General features: G+C 43.6%; 1 protein-coding gene across 13 annotated transcripts in view; it reads left to right on the forward strand.

The window, feature by feature from the left end:
- Positions 1–19,486, forward strand: part of GPC6 (glypican 6) — a 1,040,045-nt gene extending 1,020,559 nt beyond the window's left edge. For all 13 annotated transcript variants that reach the window (XM_072976448.1, XM_031684439.2, XM_072976442.1 and 10 more), the window contains 2 exons: positions 11,606–11,781; positions 17,063–19,486. In XM_072976448.1, the coding sequence (XP_072832549.1) occupies positions 11,606–11,781; positions 17,063–17,265 (379 nt within the window). In that variant the 3' untranslated portion in view covers positions 17,266–19,486. The remainder of the gene's footprint in view (positions 1–11,605; positions 11,782–17,062) is intronic.
- Positions 19,487–21,411: the final 1,925 nt, after the last annotated feature.

The raw sequence follows: 21,411 nt of genomic DNA on the forward strand, positions 1-21,411 counted from the left end.
AGAAAAGAGCTTAGAAAGTTGAAAACAAAACAGCTATAGAAAGAACTATAAGCATTTCAAGGTACCCCCAAATATCAGTGTCCAAATCAGGGGGGTACAAAGGTGTATTTGAGGTCTCAATAACATGCCCCTCAAAAATGCTTAGTCATATATCAGTGTCCAGCCTTTTAGGACCTTGGACCTTGGACCAGCAAATTCAGCTGTGAATTAACAGCTTCTAACATGTCTTTTCCTGATGATGGTAGAAAAACACACTGTAAAATGTGACCAGATGGCCTAGTGAATGAAGCGGTTGATTTTTTGAGCGGCTCTGTTGCCCATCTGCAACAGGTTTCGGGCAGGGCTTGGGGAAGGGAGTACACTCCATCTGGAAAATGAATGGAGAAGACAAAGACCACTGAGGTTGGAGCTGGAGGAGACTGGCCTGGTTCAGCCCAGTTCCGCACTGTACAGCCAGGAGCCCAGACTGGGTAAACCATTAGTCTAACATCAGCTGATGAGCAAAGGTGAAAGCTGAGATCTCCCAAACCCTCACCCAGGGCTCTTTTCACTTCAATGCCCTGTCTCTAAAACAGAGTGACAGCTAAATACTGTCTTCCCCAGGTTAGGAGAACAAATGGAACAGATTCTCAGCCCTGTACAAGCTTTAGTGGATCTGCATTCGTTCATTCAGTCCATCAGCAATATTATTAAACACTCCTCCCTTGGCCCAGGCACCGTGCAAGGCTCTGTGACTCAAGTACTATTTGACGGCAGTGATGTCTGTCAACACAGGAAAAGGCACGACGGCTGGAGAGAGGACAGTGGATTTTGGAACTTCCAAGTACCATCTTAATGGACTGCAGGTTAGGAAAGGACCACACAGTACTCAGGGGCCAGACTGGAATTTTATCCTGGGGTCCGTGGGAAGCCATTGGAGGACTTATGCAAGTGAGGGAAATCATCAAGTGTAATGCAATGAAGCCATTTGTAGGAATATTCCAGAATTTAACCCAGTATATTATTAGAAAGATAAGTCTGTCAAATACTTGTGACTCAAATTATATTGCCATTGAAAAATTACAATTTCTTGGGGATTTTTTTTAATTCTTCCACTGGAATGGAATCTTAATCTTACAACTTTATATTTAATAGCATTATAAGTAGATAACCAATAAAGACTTATTGAATTAAATTTAATTGAAGTTTTCTTCTCATCCAAATATTAATTGATCTAGGAACACACAGGAGACATCTTCATTTTAAAAAATTCCACTGAACTATGCTGCAAGCTGAAACATGTTTGTAATGCAGATAACCTATCTTTTCCCTATTTTTGAAGTATGGGCTTTCAGATGATAGGTTTGTCTTAAATGTTTAGGAGTGCTTATTAAAAAAAAAAGACAGGTTATTCTTCTCATCCATGTGAAATAAAAGAACGGGAAGCTTATTTTTTTTTTAAAAAAGTATCAACAGATGTCGATGGATATGGAACAGCGATGCTGATCAGCACTGATAGAGATGGTCACTGTCTGGAGTTTTTAAACCCAAGCCTGTGGCATGAGGCCACCAACAGCTCAGACATTTCTCCCTCTCTTTGTGTTTCATCCATCTGAGTCCCTCAGCCACAGTCGTTGGCTCAGTCCTGCAGCACTTTTATCCTAGCTTTGTATTTGATCGGGCTTGTCCATCACGCCTATTTCTCCTGATTGTTTTCTGAATGAACCTCCACAGCTCTTTACCACACTCCCTTCATTCAGAAGCATGTCTAGTCCCCATGTTAATATTTCTGAAACCAAAAGATATGTTCCTTTACTCCAGGATATAGTATTTCCCCAAATAGCTAAAATGAATACTTACTAAATGAACAGCACCTGCTGAAATTAATGATGACTTGAAACAGAACAGGATACACCCAGATGCGGTTGCTATGGCAACGACAGGGTGAAATCTGCTGTGCTGAGATAACGGTCAAGGCTATGTGCGCCATGGCCCCCCTGGAACGTGAACCCCGCTTCCTGCCCTGCCCCCACCTTCATCCATCTCTGGGAGATCTCAGTCTGTTTCAGTAGCTGAGCAGGTCTGGAACCAGGAGGTGAGGTAGAAGGAAGAAAGAGAGCAGGCTGTAAGCCCTAAAGCAGTGCTTCTCACACAGGCTAAAATCTGGGGGATCTTGTTAAAAGTGCAGATTCTGATTCAGTAAGTCTGGGGCGGGACTGAGATGCTGCATTTCTAACAAGCTTGCAGGGGTTGCAGACTTTGCTGGTCCCGGGACCGCACTTTGAGTAGCAAAGCTCTAAGGCAGAGTTGCCGGATTTAGCACATAAAAACCGCAGACACCAAATGGAACACACTTACACTAAAAAAAAAAAGGATTCATTGTTTATCTGAAATTCAGAATTCACTGGCAGTCCTGTATTTTATCTGGCAGCTCTACTTTAAGTTCCCATTAACATGTAAGATATTCCCTTCTTCAGTTCACACACAAGCCTCAGGGACCATGTTATGATTTGCTTTTTGCTCTTCGCCTCCATGGATACCCTTGATGTTTGCTTTCATGGGGTTCTTCTTCTATGAAAGACAACAGCGGCAACTGGGCTGAGGAGGTCACGTGGTCCAGCTGTCACGCCGCCCACTCAGGACAACCGGAGCCCAGGCCAGGTTCAAGTCATCCCAGCAATGAATTGCTTAAGCCTCACAAGTGCATCAAGAGGGAATTTTAAGTTGGAAACACAGCACAGCCTTCAGGACACAGGACATGGTCTGCACAAACCTCTAGTCTCAAGCGAGATGCCTTTATGGGCCAAGGATGGACACTTTGAATCCCTGGTCAGTACTGGATTCAATGAATGTCTCAGCTCAGGCTGCGATAACAAAACTACCGTAGACTGGGGACTTAGACATTGATTTCTCGTAGCCTGGAGGCTAGAAGTCCAAGATCAGGGTGCTTGCTGGCAGGGCTGGGTTCTAGTGAGAACCCTCCCAGCCCCCCTAGCTTGCAGGTGGCCGCTTTCTTGCTGTGCCCTCACAGGTTAGAGAGAGAGGGCTCTGATCCCTTCTTCTTCCTATCAGGGCACTAATCCCATCCTGGGGCTCCGCCTTCCTGACTTCATCTACACCTAATTGCCTCCTCAAGGCCCCACCTCTGGACATCATCACATGGAGGGTTAGAGCTTCAACATATGGGTCTTGGTGGGGCCCAAACATCCAGTCTACAGCAGACAGTACTGAAATCCGCATGCTGCTTTATCAGAATAGCGAATAAAGAATTCAGGTCAGTGTCTGTCACCCAAGAAATGCAACCTAGGCTGCATCTTCAGTGACCAGCAGGCAAGTGAGTTGGCAACTGTAACTTCTCTCCCTCCCGCTTCTCATATACCTAAGCAACTTCCTAGGAGCAATGAAAGAAGACGCAGCAACACTCTGACCTAACTCAGGCAAACAGAAACTGAAAGGAAGCGAGGAAGGATGGGAGGAAAATCAGTAACAATCTAGAAGGCCAGAGGGAAAAGCAGTTCAAGAATCGTGGTGCGGGTTCCAGATCTAGGCCCCCTAAAGGGCCCAGGGGGAACCTCGAGCCCACAGGAGGACATCCACAGTCACCCGTCATCCCCGAGAAGGGCGTTCTGGGCAGCTGGCGTCTGCAGTGAGCTGTCTGCACAGGAGCTGGAGAGTGGTTCGATGGCAGGCAGGAAAGCAGAGGCTCAGAAGGAAAGCAGACTTGATGAGGATAGCGCCCAGAGGCTGGGACTCCGTCCCGAGGCAGCAGAAGGGAAAATAAAGCCCTCATGATGTTCATGTTGACTCTTACCTTTCTGTTCATACAGAGACAGACTCTCGCTTTTGAGGATGGAGCCACATCATCTGTGTGTTCCTTGAGGATTGTGTTCCCCTCCTGGGGACCCTTTGTCTAAGCTCAGAGGAGTTGAAAAGGAGAGTATGGGGGACACTGGGGTGAGGCAGGAGGAGCACAAAGGAAGCCAGTCTGAGAGGCAAGTCCCAGGAGTACGTGGATTTCATGAGAGAACATACATTATCAGAGTCTTCAGGGCTTCTTGAGACAGTCATTTCCAGACTCCTCCTTCTCACCCATAAAATTGGCCAAACAGCTTTGTTTTTCTGCTCCTGGTAAGCCAGTGTTTAGCCACCACCCCTCTTTAAGATGCTTCCTAGAAGGTCATCAAGATGCCGGCTGAGGGACACGGATTAATCCAGTCCACTGGAGTCAGAGCTTTTGCCGGGAGCCTCCGCTGTCTTGTATGGCACCTGACCCCCAAAGAAATAACTGTGTCCCCCAGGGAAATCCTTCCTGAGGCCAGGAGGCAAATACCATAAATTGTAAGAAATAGGAATCGTAGAAAAATCTTGAAAATAGATCCATCACTCTCGGGAGTGGACCGACTAAGCAAAGAAGCTAGAGGGGAGTCGTGAGTGGAGAAGTTTGAGCAGCTGAAGGAGGGACGAAATGGTGCACAGTGATGAGTCGGTCAATGACGGTGACATGGCAGGTCTGGAGGGATAATATTGTCTTAGTCTGATGGTGGGATATGTCCCAAAGCACTCCAGCTGCATGTGAAAGAACTGTGGACTATGTGATGTGCACCCAGCCAGGCAAACACCTCGGGAAAGTGGGAAGTCTGTCTGGGAAGAGAACTGGCAACTGTCCAAGCTGGCGTTGCTGGAAGCCCACTTTCCTTCTCTGGAATCCTTGGGGAAGAAGACCCCACAAAAGCTACTGTCCCGGGAGAGAAGGACCCTGAGCGCATCGCCTGCAAGTGATGAAAAATGGAGGAAAAGAAGCGCGCTGCTGAGGACATTCTCGGCAGCCCTGAGAGCTGGCTCGTGGGTCTCCTTTTTCATCCGTGCTGGAGTTTGCTGACTCCAGTCCTACCCAGAAAAGCTGGTTTGGGCAGCTGCTGCCAATGAGTTTAGAGGCCAAGTCAGAGAATTCAGCTTCTGTTCACTGGCGCAACCAATGAGCTGTGTGCCCTCCAGGAGTTCCAAACCATTTCATGCCAAGCAGTCTCCAGCTGGAGGGAGGCCACTGCAAATCATTCTTCTGTCCATGAATTCAGGCTTTAAAACTCCCAATTTTGCTGCTGACGGTCCTCCTAAGGAATGAGCTTGGCATTTGAGGGAGCCCCATGTTAACAACTTAATTTTCATAGGAATGCACGGCCATCGTGTGTTATATTTTTCAAGCATCTCCATATGCCTTCACTTAATATGACAGCTTGTGAAACAAATAAGGTATTATTCATTTATTTATATATATTCGTATATAGTAATAATTGTATGAGGGATATAGTTGTATATACAAGTATACAGTGGCTAAGTGACTTGCCCATGATCACACTGCTGGGTCCCTGAGAGATCTCAGGTGCCCTGGCTCAATCTCTGTGTCTCTAGCCGTATCTCAGTGACACACCTCACTGAAGTACCTAATGCCACTGACAACTCCAGCTCAAGTCTTCAAGAATTTACTTGAAGAATTTCACTGAACGCTATTTTTCTAATGTGGCAAAATAGACATGATGTACCATTTCCATTTTAACCGTTTGTGAGTGTACAGCCAATACACTCACATGGTTGTGCAACCATCACCACCATCCACCTGCAAATATTTCCATATTCCTAAAACCAAACTCTGCACCCATTTAACAGTAACTCCTCACACCTCCCTCCCGCCAGCACCTGGCAACCAGCATTCTACTTTCTGTCTCTTGATTACTTCGGGTACCTTATACAAGTCAAATTAGATAGCATTTGTCCCTGTGTGTCCAGCTTATTTCACTTAGCATAATGTCTTTAAGATTCATCCACGTTCGCATGGGTCAGAATCTCCTCCTTTTTAAGGCTGAATTACTGCATGCATAGACCACATTTTGTGAACGCATTCATCCATCAGTGGACACTTGGGTGGCGTCCACCTTCTGGCTATTGTAAATAATGCTGCTGTCGACACGGGTGTGCAAGTATCTGTTCCAGCCCTTGCTTTCAGTTCTTTTATGTGCCCAGAAGTGGAATTGCTGGATCATACGGTAATTCTATTTTTCACCTTTTTTGTAGAACTGCCATACTGTTTTCCATTGCACTGCCCCATTTTATATTCCCACTAGCCAGGCACAAGAGTCCCAATTTCTCCCTACTCCAGGGGTCCCAAGCCTACTCAGGGGGGCGCCCTGGGCTAGGAATGCCTGATGTGCTGACCGGGTCACTTATCACTCATAGCAAGCTCCAAAGACACTTCCTCCACCAGAACCCCTGTTCGCAGCTGGGTTGGGTTTTGCAGTTCTTATGACCATAAGTCACAGGATGCACTGCAGTAAGAGGCCATCAGGGAACCCTGAGGAACGAGATTTATTACCCACAGAGGAGTACATGGCACACCTGATGGCCACACAGCGAGGTCTCTGGTAGCGAGAGAGGGATGGTACTCTGCCTTTATTAGGGTCTAAGGGTGGGGTGCTGTAGTTTCAAGAACTCATTCTTTCTTGGCTACATGAAAGCACAGAATGCCAGAAGGGAGATTCCAGTCACTCAAGCCCTCGGCTATGGCGGTTACCCAGGCCGTTCTGAAAGGGGACCTTCACGAGTGAGGCCCAGTTTCTTATCTAAGTGTGTCCTAGCAGCTGTGCCATACAGCGGGCAAGGTTTCCATTCGGGATGGATGCCTTTAAAAACTGCTGCCTTGGCCGTCAATGGCTTCATGCCAGGCACTTACACTCCATTCCACATCTTCACCAACACTTGTTATTTTCTGGTTTTCGTTTTCTTTTTCCTTTTCCTTTCTTTTTCTCTTTCTCTTTCTCTTTCTTTTTCACATCCATCCTAATGAATGTGAAATTTGACATATTTTCCAAATGCTTCTGAAAAAGGGTATGGGTACCCGAGGTTCTCAATGCCTTGTTTGATATCTTTGGACTACTCATGTTTCAGAATTCAGAACTGTTCTGATTTTAGGAAAACAACCCAGTGCACATACTATATATTATGTTATATGCCCAGTGGGGCCTGAGGCTGCAGCTCACAGTCACACACGCTAAGTTTCTGCAGCAAAATATATTGCTATTCACATTAAGTGGAATAAATGAGAATCAGATCAAGTTCGGCTAGTAAGTGTCTGGAGACTTCCAAATTTCGGCACTGCAGATGGGGCATTTCGGACCTGTGTTAATATTCTGTCTTCTTAGAGTAGTTAAGCACGTCAGCCCACTGGAGATGGGTGCCTTCGGAGCGCTGAATTAGACGCTGCTGTAGAGATACGTATTGAACGGAGCTCATTTGTAGCAACAAACAGGATTGAGGCTGTTTTCATGGCCCTCTTCCGAGGGCGCCTCGAGGCTGGAGCTGTCCGAGGAGGTGTCAGGCACCTCAAAATAAACCCACGTTGTCACCTGGGGACCCCATTTCTCCTCATGCCTCCCCCAGCTTCTGTTTGGACTCTCACCAGCTCCACTGGGCACCCCCGGGCTAACCTTCCTTACAAGTTCCTTACTTCTGAGGCTGTTACTAGCCTTCAAATCCCATTAAATCTTGTGAACTGTGTGTCCCTTTCCCTCACTACGCACCTCTTTTCATCAAAACTACTACCAGCAGTAGCGAGTGGTGATGAGAAACACTAAGCACCGATAAGTTCACACCCGTCCTCCCAGCAAACACATTCAGACATCAACGGATCTTTCTAGAAGCACTGACTCGATGGAAGGGAGTGATTTTTGAACCATGGCAGGCACTGTGCTGGCCAGGGGAAAACTTGCGGGGGGCCAAGTCATGTTTAACGTCTCTTACGTGGCAGGGGCTGTCGGTTCTGCCAGTGACAGAGCCTGCAGCCACCCACAAAGTTGACTGTATGTGCCCCCCCCAATTCCCATTGGACTTTTTCACCTAATCAGCTGTAAAGGTTGGCTGCAATCAAGGACGCTTACATCAACGGTATGAAGGTAGACGTTGTCTTAGTCTGTTCAGACTACGTAACAAAACGGCACAGACTGAGTAGCTTAGAAGCAACAGGAGTTTATTTCTCACAGTTCTGGAGGCTGGAAATTCAAGTTCAAGGTGCCAGCATGGTCAAAGGAGGGCTGTAGGCTTCTCGCTGTGTCCTCACATGGCAGAAGGGGCCGGGAAGCCCTGTGTGGCCTCTTTTATAAGAGCGCTAGTCCCAATCATGGGGACATTCCCCAAAGGCCTTGCTTTCTAATACTATCACCTTCGGCATTAGGTTTTCAACATGTGGATTTGGGGAGAACACATACCTGTAGACCATAGCAGATGGGAAGAAAAAGTATTCTGCCGAACTGCCCAAGATTTAGTCCCTCCCCGTGCTCTTCCAAAATGGGGAAGGTCTACTAGAGTGTTCACAGAGGCCACTCACTTTCCACACCAAGCATGAGGTATTGGCCAAAGGTGACAACCCCCACCCCCAATTTGTCCTCATTTCTGGGTTCTCCCTGCCCCAGGTCAATGTGCATCCAGTCTGGGAACATGGGAACCATGATGGTGCAAAAACTAGAATGCTGTCACCCCAAAGAGCTGATGCAAAATCTAACAAAGGGAAGACTATTATGGGTTCAGAGATGTGTCTGCTTTTGCAGGACATGAGTGTCGTGTAAAGAGATCAAACAATTCGGGCAGCAAAGAAATGGGCTGGTGCCGAACTGGGCGTCCACTGCCCCCTCAGGCTGCGCTCTGGGCACCCACAGATTTGGCCTCAGGGTGGAGCGCTGGAGTGACAAAATGGCCATTTTCTTTCTCAACTGTGTTTTTCTGTTTAAGTTACCACATTGTCTCTCAAGTTACCCTTTGAATACACCAAAAGCAGAAAAGGATCTTGAGGACATGGGCACGTTGTGACTTGTTTTCATTAAGTGGCTGAGCATCAGCAGACACAGTTAAGAGGCTGGGTTTCTTTGCCGGGTCTCCCATTGTTCCTGAATGCTCAGACTCTCAGGGGCAGCATCCCCACGTAAGCGATCGCAGTCAGCCTCAGATGGATGAGTCTCGGCCAGCCCTGCCGTGCGCGCGGCATCTGAAAGCAGCGAAGTCCTCCTCTGACTCAGGGAAGGTTCAGCTCCAGGAATCGTTTTACAAAATGTCCGGGAGCAATACCAGAACCCGCCAGCATTTTCAGCCCCTCTGAGCTCCTGTGTCAGCCTTGTATTGTTTATTCCAGTGAGCTTCAGCAATTAAGTAGAGCTCATGGAGCCCAGCACATATAATTGAATGTCAATAACAGTCAATCCAGTGTCATATTTTAGAACTTATATCAGGAAGACCATCTCAGAATCTGACAAGATTTTACTGGTATGCCAGATATATTAAAAGGCAGCACACACATTATGCTCAACTGCAAAAATAAAGAAATATAGTTCCATGACCTTTTTAAAAAATTTCAAGTAGGACACTTTTAGGGCAGTACATACTGTGAAGTTTTATGGAAAAGAATTTGCAATGCACCCTGTGAGTTTTATTGTTCATTACATAGTGAATATCATGACATTGGTTTTGTTCAAGATGTGGATGAAGACATGGAGCTTCTTCAGGGGACCTCTGATTTCAAGTGGGTAAACCAGCTCATACACAAATACATCATGCATGAGATTTCAATACCTGCAAAAAAGGCTTACCTATAAAGTTTCTTTGTGTGTTTCTATTTCTTCTTTTGGTGGCTGATGGATAGAGCCTTTGGTTTCTGAAACTCGGAAAATAACCTGCAAGAAGGGGAAGAATTTTAAGCATGAGTATATTGTACGAGAATATGCAAATAGGAAGGACAAAATAGAGCAATGGAAGGTTTTGGGTTTTTTTTTTTGTTTTTGTTTGTTTTTGGTTTTCAAGCAACACTAGGAGAGGCAGTAAAAGAATAGTAATGACAGCAATTAGGCAGGGCTGCCACCAGCCTCTCGGGTGCCTGGGATGGAGGTTCTGACTCCCCTTGAAATCCACACTTCATCACTCCACCCTGGTCTGTGCCCTGAGGGAGAACCTCTACAAACCAAATCATCAAATCACCGGGGCATCCTTTCCTGCTGGCTTCCAGCTGGGTTCGGCCAATGGGAGGCAGCAGCCAGAGATCAGAAGGAGGGACTGGAGAATCGGGGTATCATTACCTCAGCTCCCTCCCTGAGGGACCTTGGCTTGGCTGTTGCAGGGTCATGTGGCCCCATTCCGTGGTTTCATTCTCATGCTTTCTGATAATAGCTCCATCCTCTCTGGACCTTCTGCTGTTGCCAGCCCCAGGCTTCTTCACCATCCTGGCTGGTTTCCTTTAACTCTGTTCACACCTTTGTAAATATCTCTTCTCTAAACTCTCTTTATTGCTCCTTTGAGGGTGCCATCTGTTTCTTATCAGGATATAGACAAATATAGCACCTCTGTAGGAATTAGAAAAGGCACCCAGATGGGTACAGGAGGGTTCATTATACTATTGTCTCTACTTTGGTGTATATTGAAATTTCCTAAAATAAAAAGATTCCCACCAAAAAAAAAGGAAAGAAAAAGGCACCCCTTTCAGTGAATGGTGCCCTGCAAGTGCATTCAAGCTGGATTTCAGCTCCAACCTCCTCCCTCAGCAGATGACTTTGGTGCAGTACATGAACTGCTCTACCAAACTTGGAAGCTCTATAAGAGTGGGCAGAACCCCCAAAGCTGGAAAACTGCTTAAAGAGAAAGTGAGGATTGACAACAATATTTGGAACTTAAATGGGAAAGTGTATTGATGGCAAGGATAAGATGGGTCCAGGGAGATTCCATAAGGCAAGGAGGGTCCCTTGAAGGCAGTTACTGCAGCCTAAGAAAGCAGAGACAAGATGGAGAAGGGCTTTGGTTGTTGAGCCATAAAGTGTGAGTTGTAGTTTATCATCAGACGTGCTCCAAGCGCTTTGCTGAGATCTTTCGTCTCCACTGGTATAAGGGCTGCTGAGGCTGTGGACATTGGAAGGACTGACAATTTGGACATTTTGACATTGTAACATAAATTGACATTTCACTACAAGGTGGAGAATTGAAGAATCTTTAGATTTTGCTCTTTTATTCTGTAATGAGTTAGACCCAAGATTCTATTGCCAAATAAAAACCCTAATGAACACTTCAATATTTCAGTGATCACTGGTTGCTCCTCCAACTTTCCAAACATGGATTTTGGTTCCCAGAAGTTTCTTCTGATTCAAACCTGAGGTGGGGCCTCCTCCGTTGAGAAAGCCCATCCACATCCAAGGGGACGTTCTGGGATCACATGTGGTTCACAAGTCCAGGTCTCACTAGCGAAATCCTCAGGAGAGCTGAGGAAGCTGTCCAGTCCTTGACATAAGTATCTAACATTTGGGATGGAGGGAGAAAGAGTAGTTCGTTTTAGGTAATAATTTCTGTAAGTCCCCAGTTGAGTATTCATTTGTAAGCAAGCTTACCTAAGAATTCGGTGCCTTTAAAAAACTACTCTGAAGACATTTTAGCCATATCTTCCTCTGGGAAAATGTATGCCTTGTTTTCACTGTCTGGCCTTTTTTCCAGCAACCAAGCCCCATTTTGGCCGATGTTCTGGCTCACTGTTAGAGACAGCGTGGCAGAATCCGGGTTCGAGGTCCCTCCTACCTCCCCCTAATCTCTTCTCTGCCTCTTTGCCCTGCAGATACTTGCCTGAGATCATGAATGATGGGCTGACCAACCAGATCAACAACCCCGAGGTGGACGTGGACATCACACGGCCTGACACGTTCATCAGACAGCAGATCATGGCTCTCCGCGTGATGACCAACAAACTAAAGAATGCGTACAATGGCAATGACGTCAACTTCCAGGACACGAGTAAGAAAGCCTCTTCCAGTACCAGTAACCTCCAGACTGAAACCAGTTATAGAAGATTATACCAAAATTTTCCTTCAAGAGCAATATGTACCTTAACACTTGTGTCATTCCTACCCCATCTGCAAAGCTCTTTATAATCCTTTGGGCGCAGAGCGCAGATCTACAAAACTTAGGATGCTACTAAAATACTAAGTGCTCTTAAGGAATAGTTTCAGTGGCTGACATTCAGCTCCACCAAAGCTAAAACTGAGTTGCATCTGCCAAACGATCCATTAATGAAAAAGCAGCAAAGTAATGTTTTCCCATGTCTCCTTTCCCCATCAGCATTTATGTCTCTGTCTCAAATCCCTGTCCCTCCGCCCAACCATCAAGAGCAGAATGTTCTCCAGATCGCTCACTCAGACAAGGCGGGGCTGGAATCTGTTTCATCACTTATGAACTGAGGGCTTAAATAAATTATTTCTTGAGTCTCAGGTTCCTTTTCTATAGAATAGGAAGCATTCCTGATTAAGGATTGTTGGGAAGTTCAAATAAGGGAGGCCATGTGTCAAGGAGCTAAGATAAGATCTCGTGTGCCATGAAACCAACTGCATTAGTTCTCTCTCCAGTCGTGCACACACACCAACCACTGACACATGTGTCTGAAATAGAGAAATAGTAACATGCTGATGCAGTATTACACATGACTGTTTTCTTAAAGATCACAAAATCTCAGCAGTGATTTGAGAGACTATTAAAGGCACATGGAATGAAACTGACTATATTTGGGTTTTGGCTAAGTGGTTTCTAGGTGCATAAGGATAAAAGCAAGTTTTGTTGTTTTTTGTTTTGTTGTTTTAGTTTTTAAAAAAATATATATTCTCATAGAGAGATTTCTCCAAAACGATTTCTTGAACATAAGATGTAGAGTTGCCAGTGATTCTGTAATTTGGTCACTGAAGCAAAAGATGACGCTTGTGTGCTTGAATTAATGAGCTAGAAAGAAACAAGTTACAGATGGAAGACATTAAGTCATCTAAGTCTTAACCATCATCCTACCAAGTTGTCCCCTGCAGAAAATGTTCAGTAGTTATTTCCATTTTTTAATAACATTTTTTATTGAGTTATAGTCAGTTTACAATGTTGTGTCAATTTCTAGTGTAGAGCACAATTTTTCAGTTATACATAAACATACATATATTCATTGTCATATTCTTTTTTGCTGTGAGCTACCACAAGATCTTGTATATATTTCCCTGTGCTGTACAGTGTAATCTTGTTTATCTATTCTACACATGCCTGTCAGTATCTACAAATTTTGAACTCCCAGTCTGTCCCTTCACACCCCCCAGTCCCTTGGCAACCACAAGTTTGTATTCTATATTCTATGTCTATGAGTCTGTTTCTGTTTTGTATTTATGTTCTTATGGGTTTTTTAGATTCTACATATGAGCAATCTCATATGGTATTTTTCTTATTCTTTCTGGCTTACTTCACTTAGAATGACATGACATGCTCCAGGTCCATCCATGTTGCTGCAAATGGCATTGTTTTGTTATTTTTATGGCTGAGTAGTATTCCATTGTATAAATATACCATCTCTTCTTTATCCAGTCATCTGTCGATGGACATTTAGGCTGTTTCCATGTCTTGGCTATTGTAAATAGTGCTGCCATGAACACTGGGGTGCAGGTATCTTTCTGAAGTAGGGTTCCTTCTGGATATATGCCCAGAAGCGGGATTCCTGGGTCATATGGTAAGTCTATGCCTAGTCTTTTGAGGAATCTCCATACTGTTTTCCACAGTGGCTGCACCAACCTGCATTCCCACCAGCAGTGTAGGAGGGTTCCCTTTTCTCCACAGCCTCTCCAGCATTTATCATTTGTGGACTTTTGAATGATGGCCATTCTGGCTGGTGTGAGGTGATACCTCATTGTAGTTTTGATTTGCATTTCTCTGATAATTAGTGATATCGGGCATTTTTTCATGTGCCTATTGATCATTTGTATTTCTTCCTTGGAGAATTGCTTGTTTAGGTCTTCTGCCCATTTTTGGATTGGGTTGTTTGTTTTTTCTTATTAAATCGTGTGAGCTGCTTATATATTCTGGAGATCAAGCCTTTGTCAGTTTCATCTTTTGCAAAAATTTTCTCCCATTCTGTAGGTTGTCGTTTTGTTTTGTTTATGGTTTCTTTTGCTGTGCAGAAGCTTGTAAGTTTAATTAGGTCCCATTTGTTTATTCTTGCTTTTATTTCTATTGCTTGGGTAGACTGCCCTAGGAGAGCATTTTCTGAGATGTATGTCAGATAATGTTTTGCCCATGTTTTCTTCTAGGAGGTTTATTGTATCTTGTCTTATGTTTAAGCCTTTGATCCATACTGAGTTTATTTTTGTGTATGGTATAAGGGAGTGTTCTAGTTTCACTGATTTACATGCTGCTGTCCAGTTTTCCCAACACCATTTGCTGAAGAGACGGTCTTTACTCCATTGTATGTTTTTGCCTCCTTTGTCAAAGATCAGTTGACCAAAAGTTTGTGGGTTCATTTCTGGGCTCTCTGTTCTGTTCCATTGGCCTATATGCCTGTTTTTATACCAATACCATGCTGTCTTGATTACTGTAGCTCTATTCCATTTTAAATAACTCAAAGATTAATTTTCTAAGTGCAGGATAATTGCCAACCCAATAGACTTGATGTAAAATTTCTCAGTGTCCACCATCTTTACCAAACTTCTTCCCTCTTCAAAAGAGAAAATTATACAAAGTTTTAGCCTTTTCTGCTTCTCCCCTGCTCCCTCTTTGGCCTCACTCCTCCCAGTTTATCCCTTCTGTCTTCTCTATCTAACAAAATGCTTTATTTTCTAAAGAAGGGGTATTGGAATAAATAGTTCAAGCTACATAAGAATTAGTTGATGTTGGCCTTCGTTCCCTCTCCTCTCCGACCTAAAGAGGTTATATACTTGTCAATCTGCAAAGCTTAGGGAATGTCCTTGAGAAGAGATCTTGCTCCATTTCCCCTAAAAAGAAAATAAAAATTAGCAACACCTACGAGCATCACTGTGCTCTAATCCCAGCACCGAACTTGGCCTTCTATTGTAGGATAATGTCTGTCACATAAACCACTGTCACATCTTATAGCCGTCATCGCCCCTTACTGCTTCTGACATTTTTAAAATCGCCCCTTAAATACTTGCATTTGTGAGTCCTTTTCAGAAAGAGATGGGGCCATTATTTTTCTCAGCTAGAATTTCCTGCCATTATTTGCTTACCACATTTCTAATATTCTAAATCACCTTAATAATATCTTTGTAAAGGTTATATTACTTCTTGTTCATAATACCAGTGTTTAAAACAATTCCCTTAGCAATTGTGATATCTGTGAATTTAATTAATGGGCATTTTTTCCCCTTGTAAAGGTCACTAAAGATAAATTAGAGAAAATGTTAAGAACGTGGTATATTGTATTCAAGTGATCTTATGTGGTATTTAGATGTCCTATTTAAAAAAAAAAAAAAAAAAAAGAACTGTGCTGAGTTGAGCCTTGCTTTTTCCGGGAAGGAGGGGTGGGTCATTGGAAAAGCCCCAGCATTTCCTCCGCTTTAGGTAAGTAGCATCTGGCAGCCAAGATGGCGCCAGTCTTTCAGGAGCAACTCAAAGAGTGCATTACCAACCTGGGCCACCAGGGGGCGTTTAGGGCTATTGAGCGGAATCATTGAGCAAACGGGGAAACAGCAGACGTTTACCAGGCTTAACAGTTTCCTAAACCCTCCCAGGAACGTTATCCCACTTACACCCCGTAACAGTTCTGTGAAACAGGTATGATTATTCTCATTTTTACAGGTGAGGATGCAGAGCTTAGCGAGGCTAACTGGCTTGTCCTAATTAGCGTAAATAAAAGATGGCAGGTTCAAATCTAGGTCATCTTTGCTGTAGGAACTGTATTTCTTTCCATCAGGCATCATTGCATACATTGGGTTTGATGCTCTCGCACATTTTATCAGGAGATTTTCACGTGTCCTCAGCAAGGTAAATGTTACTGTCAGTATCTCCTGAGTTGAGGAAACTGACAGAAGTTGAAGAAACTGCCCAAGGCACATTTAATTATTCAATAAGTATTTATTGTGCACCAGCTGTATACCAGGGACCATTAAAGGCAATGGGGGACACAGAAATGAACAATATATACAAAGTGTCTGCCCTCAACAAGTATACATTCTCATGGAGGGAACAAGAAAGCAAGCAATTAAATAATAGACTTGCAAATGGTGATAAGTAGCTAGTAATGGATAGAGACTGATTTGGGGCCCAGGTCTGAGACACAAAGTCTGAAAAGCATGAAGGAACGAGCAGGCCCAGAAGGCATGCTGGGCATGCAGGGAAGATGCCAGGCTAGGACAGCATACTAGGTGGGCACCTGGGCATTGGTTTCAAGCAGAGAGAGGCAACTTTTTCTGTAAAGAGCCAGATATTAAGTATGTTCAGCCTAGACTGCCATACATGAATGCAGAGTTAATCCAGATAACACAATGGGTGTGGCTGTGTTCCAGTATAACTTTACCTTTGGACACTGGCGTTTAGATTTCAGAGATACAGCATTCACACATCACAAAATATTATTCTTCATTTGTTGGGGTTTTTTTTTCTTAATCACTTGAAAGTAAAAAAACCATTCTTGGGATTATGGGCCACACAAAAACAAGCGGCAGGCCACACTGTTCTGCAAGCCGTGGTTTGTTAACCAATGGTTGAGGCAGAATCCATCCTTGTGCTTAGGAAGAGAACAACCATGGAAAAAGCAGCCCAAAATATTAATAACAGGTGCCTTCCACAGCTGTGTGCTGCTGCTCCTCTGAGTTCCTGCTTGCATTGTTGGTTTTCCTCTTCAGTTGTTTTCCTTTAAAAATATCCTTTCAAAATCCTTTGTAAAAGCCTGGTATGCGCTGAGGTCAGTAACCCTCGGGTACATAAAGAGCAAAGAATGAAATTTCTTAAAGTAACTTAAATAGTGGCCAGAAGAAGAAATATATTACAGATTCCAGCATGGTGGGTATAGCCTCCCGTTGGGTCTAGGGTTCACGTGCTTTTTCAGTCGTGTAATTCTGGGCATCAATTAACACTGTGTTTCAGGTGTCTATTTAGATACAGTCCGTCCACCCAGCACAAACCTGCCCATTAAAATCTAACCGGGCGGGGTGGGGTGGGGTGGGGTGCAGGGTCCTCAGATGGGGAGATGCCCAGATCTCTTGTGTGCCCTCCTCTTTCCTGGTCTGGGGTCTAACTCTCTTTTTCAATCTGTCCACACCAGGCGATGAATCCAGCGGCTCGGGGAGTGGCAGTGGGTGCATGGATGACGTGTGTCCTACGGAGTTTGAGTTTGTCACTACGGAGGCCCCCGCCGTGGATCCCGACCGGAGAGAAGTAGACTCTTCTGCAACCCAGCTGGGCCACTCCCTGCTCTCAGGCTCTCTCGTCTGCGTTGTCCTGGCCTTGCCGAGACTGTGCAGATAATCCTGGGTTTTTTTGGTCAGATGAAACTGCAACTTTAGCTATTTGACCGGCCAACTCACATCTTTTCTTACACTCTTGGACGATGGACCATGCCACAAAAACTTACCGTTTTCTATGAGAAGAGGGCAGTACTGCACTCTGCCTCCCTTTTTGTTTTCCCAAAGAGTACCGGGTGCCAGACTGGACTGCTTTCTCCTTCCTTCAGCTATCTGTGGGGACCTTGTTTATTCTAGAGAATTCTTACTCAAATCTTTCGTACCAGGAGATTTTCTTACCTTCATTTGCTTTTATGCTGCAGAAGTAAAGGAATCTCACGTTGTGAGTCTTTTTTTCCCCATTTAAAAAAAAATAGGAAGAAAATAATTTTCCTTGCAAAATCAGGCCAAACCCCAAGACAACTGCATTTTCAACAAAGAAGCGAACAAGAGAGAAAAATAAAAGAGCTTTCATGCTCTAAGTTGGGCATTATCAGCCAACTCCCAGTGTAAGCACTTCTGTGACAAATCGGGTTGATGAAATGCTCATGGGAGAAAGTTGGAACATTTTTTTAGTGTAGTGAAAATACACTGTTGTCTTGGAGGTCTTGCACGCTAACCACACAATGCCAAACTGATCTGGAGGTACTGATGTAAATTTAGAATTCCATCTTTAATACGAGAGCAAAATTTGCTACGAGTCAGCACCTCTCTCTCACCCTGCCCAATGTCAATTTCAGTAATGGCCCCATTTTCCTTAATTCTCTTAATGTCTGTCCACTGTATCCAATTGGCACAGGGTCTTCCCTTCATGTCCACTCACCAGTGGACCCCTGCACAAATTCATCCTCTTCGAGGATCTGACACGAAAAGAATCTTCAACAATACAATTGCTTGCTTGATGTGAATTAGATGTTTCTGCCCCATGCTCATTACACTCCTCCAAGAAGAGTTCTTTTAATGAACCAAGAAGCAATTAGATCCATAAGTGAGTTTTCCTTTTGACCTATTTGCTTTATGTCAATTGGTTTCTGCGTCACAAGGGCATTCTCTTGCAAAATAACTCACAACAAAAAGAGTCAAGACAAAAAAATATATATATAGTATTGACATGGAGATTTCTTTCACTTTTTTAGTCTTAGTATGATCATCTATTTTTATATCTATATATATATAAAAATCACAGATTTTAACTTCTTAATTCCAAGCTCAGGGTTGACACACCTTTGTAACGAAAATGTTTTGTCAACCAGCTCTTCTTGTTTTGTGCTGCTCAGAGAAGGGATTCCTCAATGATCTGTGAGCACCAAGAATCAAGAAAGAGAATTTTTACGTATCTAACTGTCCATTTATTAGAAGTTTGCCAGGGCACACCCTTCTCGCATGAGCGTGCTTGTCCTGGGTTCTCCAGACTGTACTGAACTCATGGGCAGAGCCATGGGTGTGCAGAACTTTCCCAGTCACGGAAACTGTATGCGGAAGGAATGTGTTATTCACGCAAAACCATTGCTTTCATGTACAATGCCTTCAGCCTAGGATTCCTGCTTGGCACTTGGAGAAATGTCCTAATTCGAGAAGTCAATTTAGAGCCACAGCCTAACTGATCCACCAGGTGTGCCAAAGCCAGGTATTACGCTCCCCCTGACAGAGAGAAGCAAAATAAACCAAACTGGGGCTTTATGAATACAGTTGGCTCTCCATATGTTTTTTGGTTTTTATGATGCATCTGAGGTTGGGAAAAAGTAATGCTTCAAGACACCATGGTATGCCAGTCACATGTTAATTTACCCATTGGCAGTAATGACACGTTAATGGTATTTTTCGATCTCTGTACTCATCAAGATTCTAATTAGTTATTGATTTAGTCATCGCATTTAAGTAGAACACATGCGGCACAATAGTGTTAAGTATATTTGAGCACTTTGCAAAACTGGAAGTATTTAGAAGCATCTATTGGTATTGTATGCCTAATGAAATATGAAACATAGGATTCTAAGAGACTTTGTGGCATCTTTTCATTTAAATCTTCATGAAATTAACACTTAGTCTAAGTCAGCATTACACACTTTCAGAAAGCCATCCATTTCACTGCCAAACTTCAGTTGCTTACCATCAATTACACATAAAACATCTCTATGAAGGACCAATCATTTGTGTTTTTCATTTTGTTGTATGTTCAGAAATCCATATTGTCTTTCTCCAATAATTAAGGTGCAATACAAATTAAATCCATCGATTTTCCGGAATATTTGAGTCATAACTTGTTTTTATGGCTTTCAGCTCCAAGTCTTTCCTTTTTCAGATATCTCCGCATTGTTTTCTGTGAACGAGATCAGAATGCCTTGTTTTCCCTGTGCTTTCACCCCCGCCAGAAAAAGGTTTTGTGCATGTGGATGAATACACATTATATTAATGAATGTGAACCCATGTTCTGTACACACTAAACACACGGATGATATATAAACGCCTGCTTCCTTGTTTTCAGCACCTTCATTATCAATGCTGTTTGTACTGGTGAGATACAGTGATCCGCGTGAGCCAGGCAGAGAGCTGAGATCGCTATCAGTTAATGATGCCACAGTATTAGTCACCTGCATGGATGTGGCCCAAGTATCATCCCCATTGTACTTCCTGGTTTTTATCATCATCCTACACCGTCACAAGATTTTTCAGACTAATTTAACAAGAAAAATTTTTTGTGCCCTAAGGGAATTTGTTGAATCTAGTTAACCCATTTCAGTAAGGACTTTGGACTCTCTCCCTCCCCCTCAAATTAATTTCTGTCATTTTAGCATAGAGATAGGGGATGCAGTGATGCTCCATTTTACTTCCTGACCTGCCCTCCCTTGCTTTGCTGTCCCCTGAGTTCTGTAATCACATCATCACCTCTGTTATGAGTAGAGAGGAACGGGCTCACTGAAATCGGATGCTAGAAATTGTCGGGTGATACTCATAACTGCAAACACTTAGCTTATTGAAGTGCCTCTATTTACATGTTCTTTAGTTATAATATGTATTTTTCTAACAGAAATACACGTCTGTAATTGGTGTATATTATCCTTTGTATGTGTTATAACAAAAGCTGAACAGAGGCTAAAGTCTTCAGCAGAGAAGAATGGATTGCAAATTCACGAGTTAGAGCCCCACCTTATGGTTCTGTATCAAAGGACAGCCATGACAACCTTCTCTTGTTTGAATGAAGGTCAAGTCGGGACCTTGATTGGAGCCATCGTAGAACACCATTACCACTAGCACTCTGACTCCCTTCCAGTGACTTACCCAGACCAGTATCTTGTATTACCTGCTTTAATCGTGAGGGACAGCAAACACTGCTTTGTCTATGCTGAAAAACGCTATTATTCATTGACAAGTGGTAGTAATTATAAAAGTACCATTCGGTAAATCAAACACACTGGAAGTATTATTGGACGCAGAACCCTGATATTTAATTTATATTCCCTGCTGCAGACACTAGCCTACTTTAATTCTTTAGCCATTACATACATGTTTTGGCTACACACTGAACACCAACTAAAGTCCCCAAGGAGGAATTAAAAACTTAGCAAATTCCTGAGTTGTGATTCTTTTATTACTTCTCTTTGCAAGGCTAATTATCAGGTGGGTCGAGTAAAGGTGGAAGTGTGAGCAAAGGCAAGTTTGGATGTATCCAAAACTTGCAGAAATTCAAACCCATTTCCATTTACTTACAGTCACTAAACAATCTGAATTTTAGCTTTAAAAAAAAGGGGGGAGGAAGGGGGCAGTTTAGCTTTGCTAACAGAAGAATGAGACCATAACTTAAAAATTTGCAATGTGTTCCTCCTCGGTGGAGACATTAGCCAGTGTTTCGTTTTAGGCCAAGTTCTACAAATAGAGTACTGATTTTTATGCATTTTGGAGCCTCGCTATATCACAGTTTGCTACAGCACGGGACTCAGGCTAGCATGGGGCCGTTTGAACCTCAGTGAGAGTGGAACAGATACTGGAATTGTTGACCTTGCCTTGTAATGAGGTACTTCCATGAAAAGGCACCTCAAGGTGGCATCCTTGTGAGGTCTCTGTGTGCATATGCATAATATATACGCAGGACAAATGTGTGCACCAATCAAACCTAAAATTTTATGTGACTGTCAAATGAATATTATTTGGGTTAAGATTTTTCATTTCTGAT

This window comes from Vicugna pacos, chromosome 14, assembly GCF_048564905.1.
Source record: "Vicugna pacos chromosome 14, VicPac4, whole genome shotgun sequence".
In the NCBI taxonomy this organism is placed as follows: Eukaryota; Metazoa; Chordata; class Mammalia; order Artiodactyla; family Camelidae; genus Vicugna; species Vicugna pacos.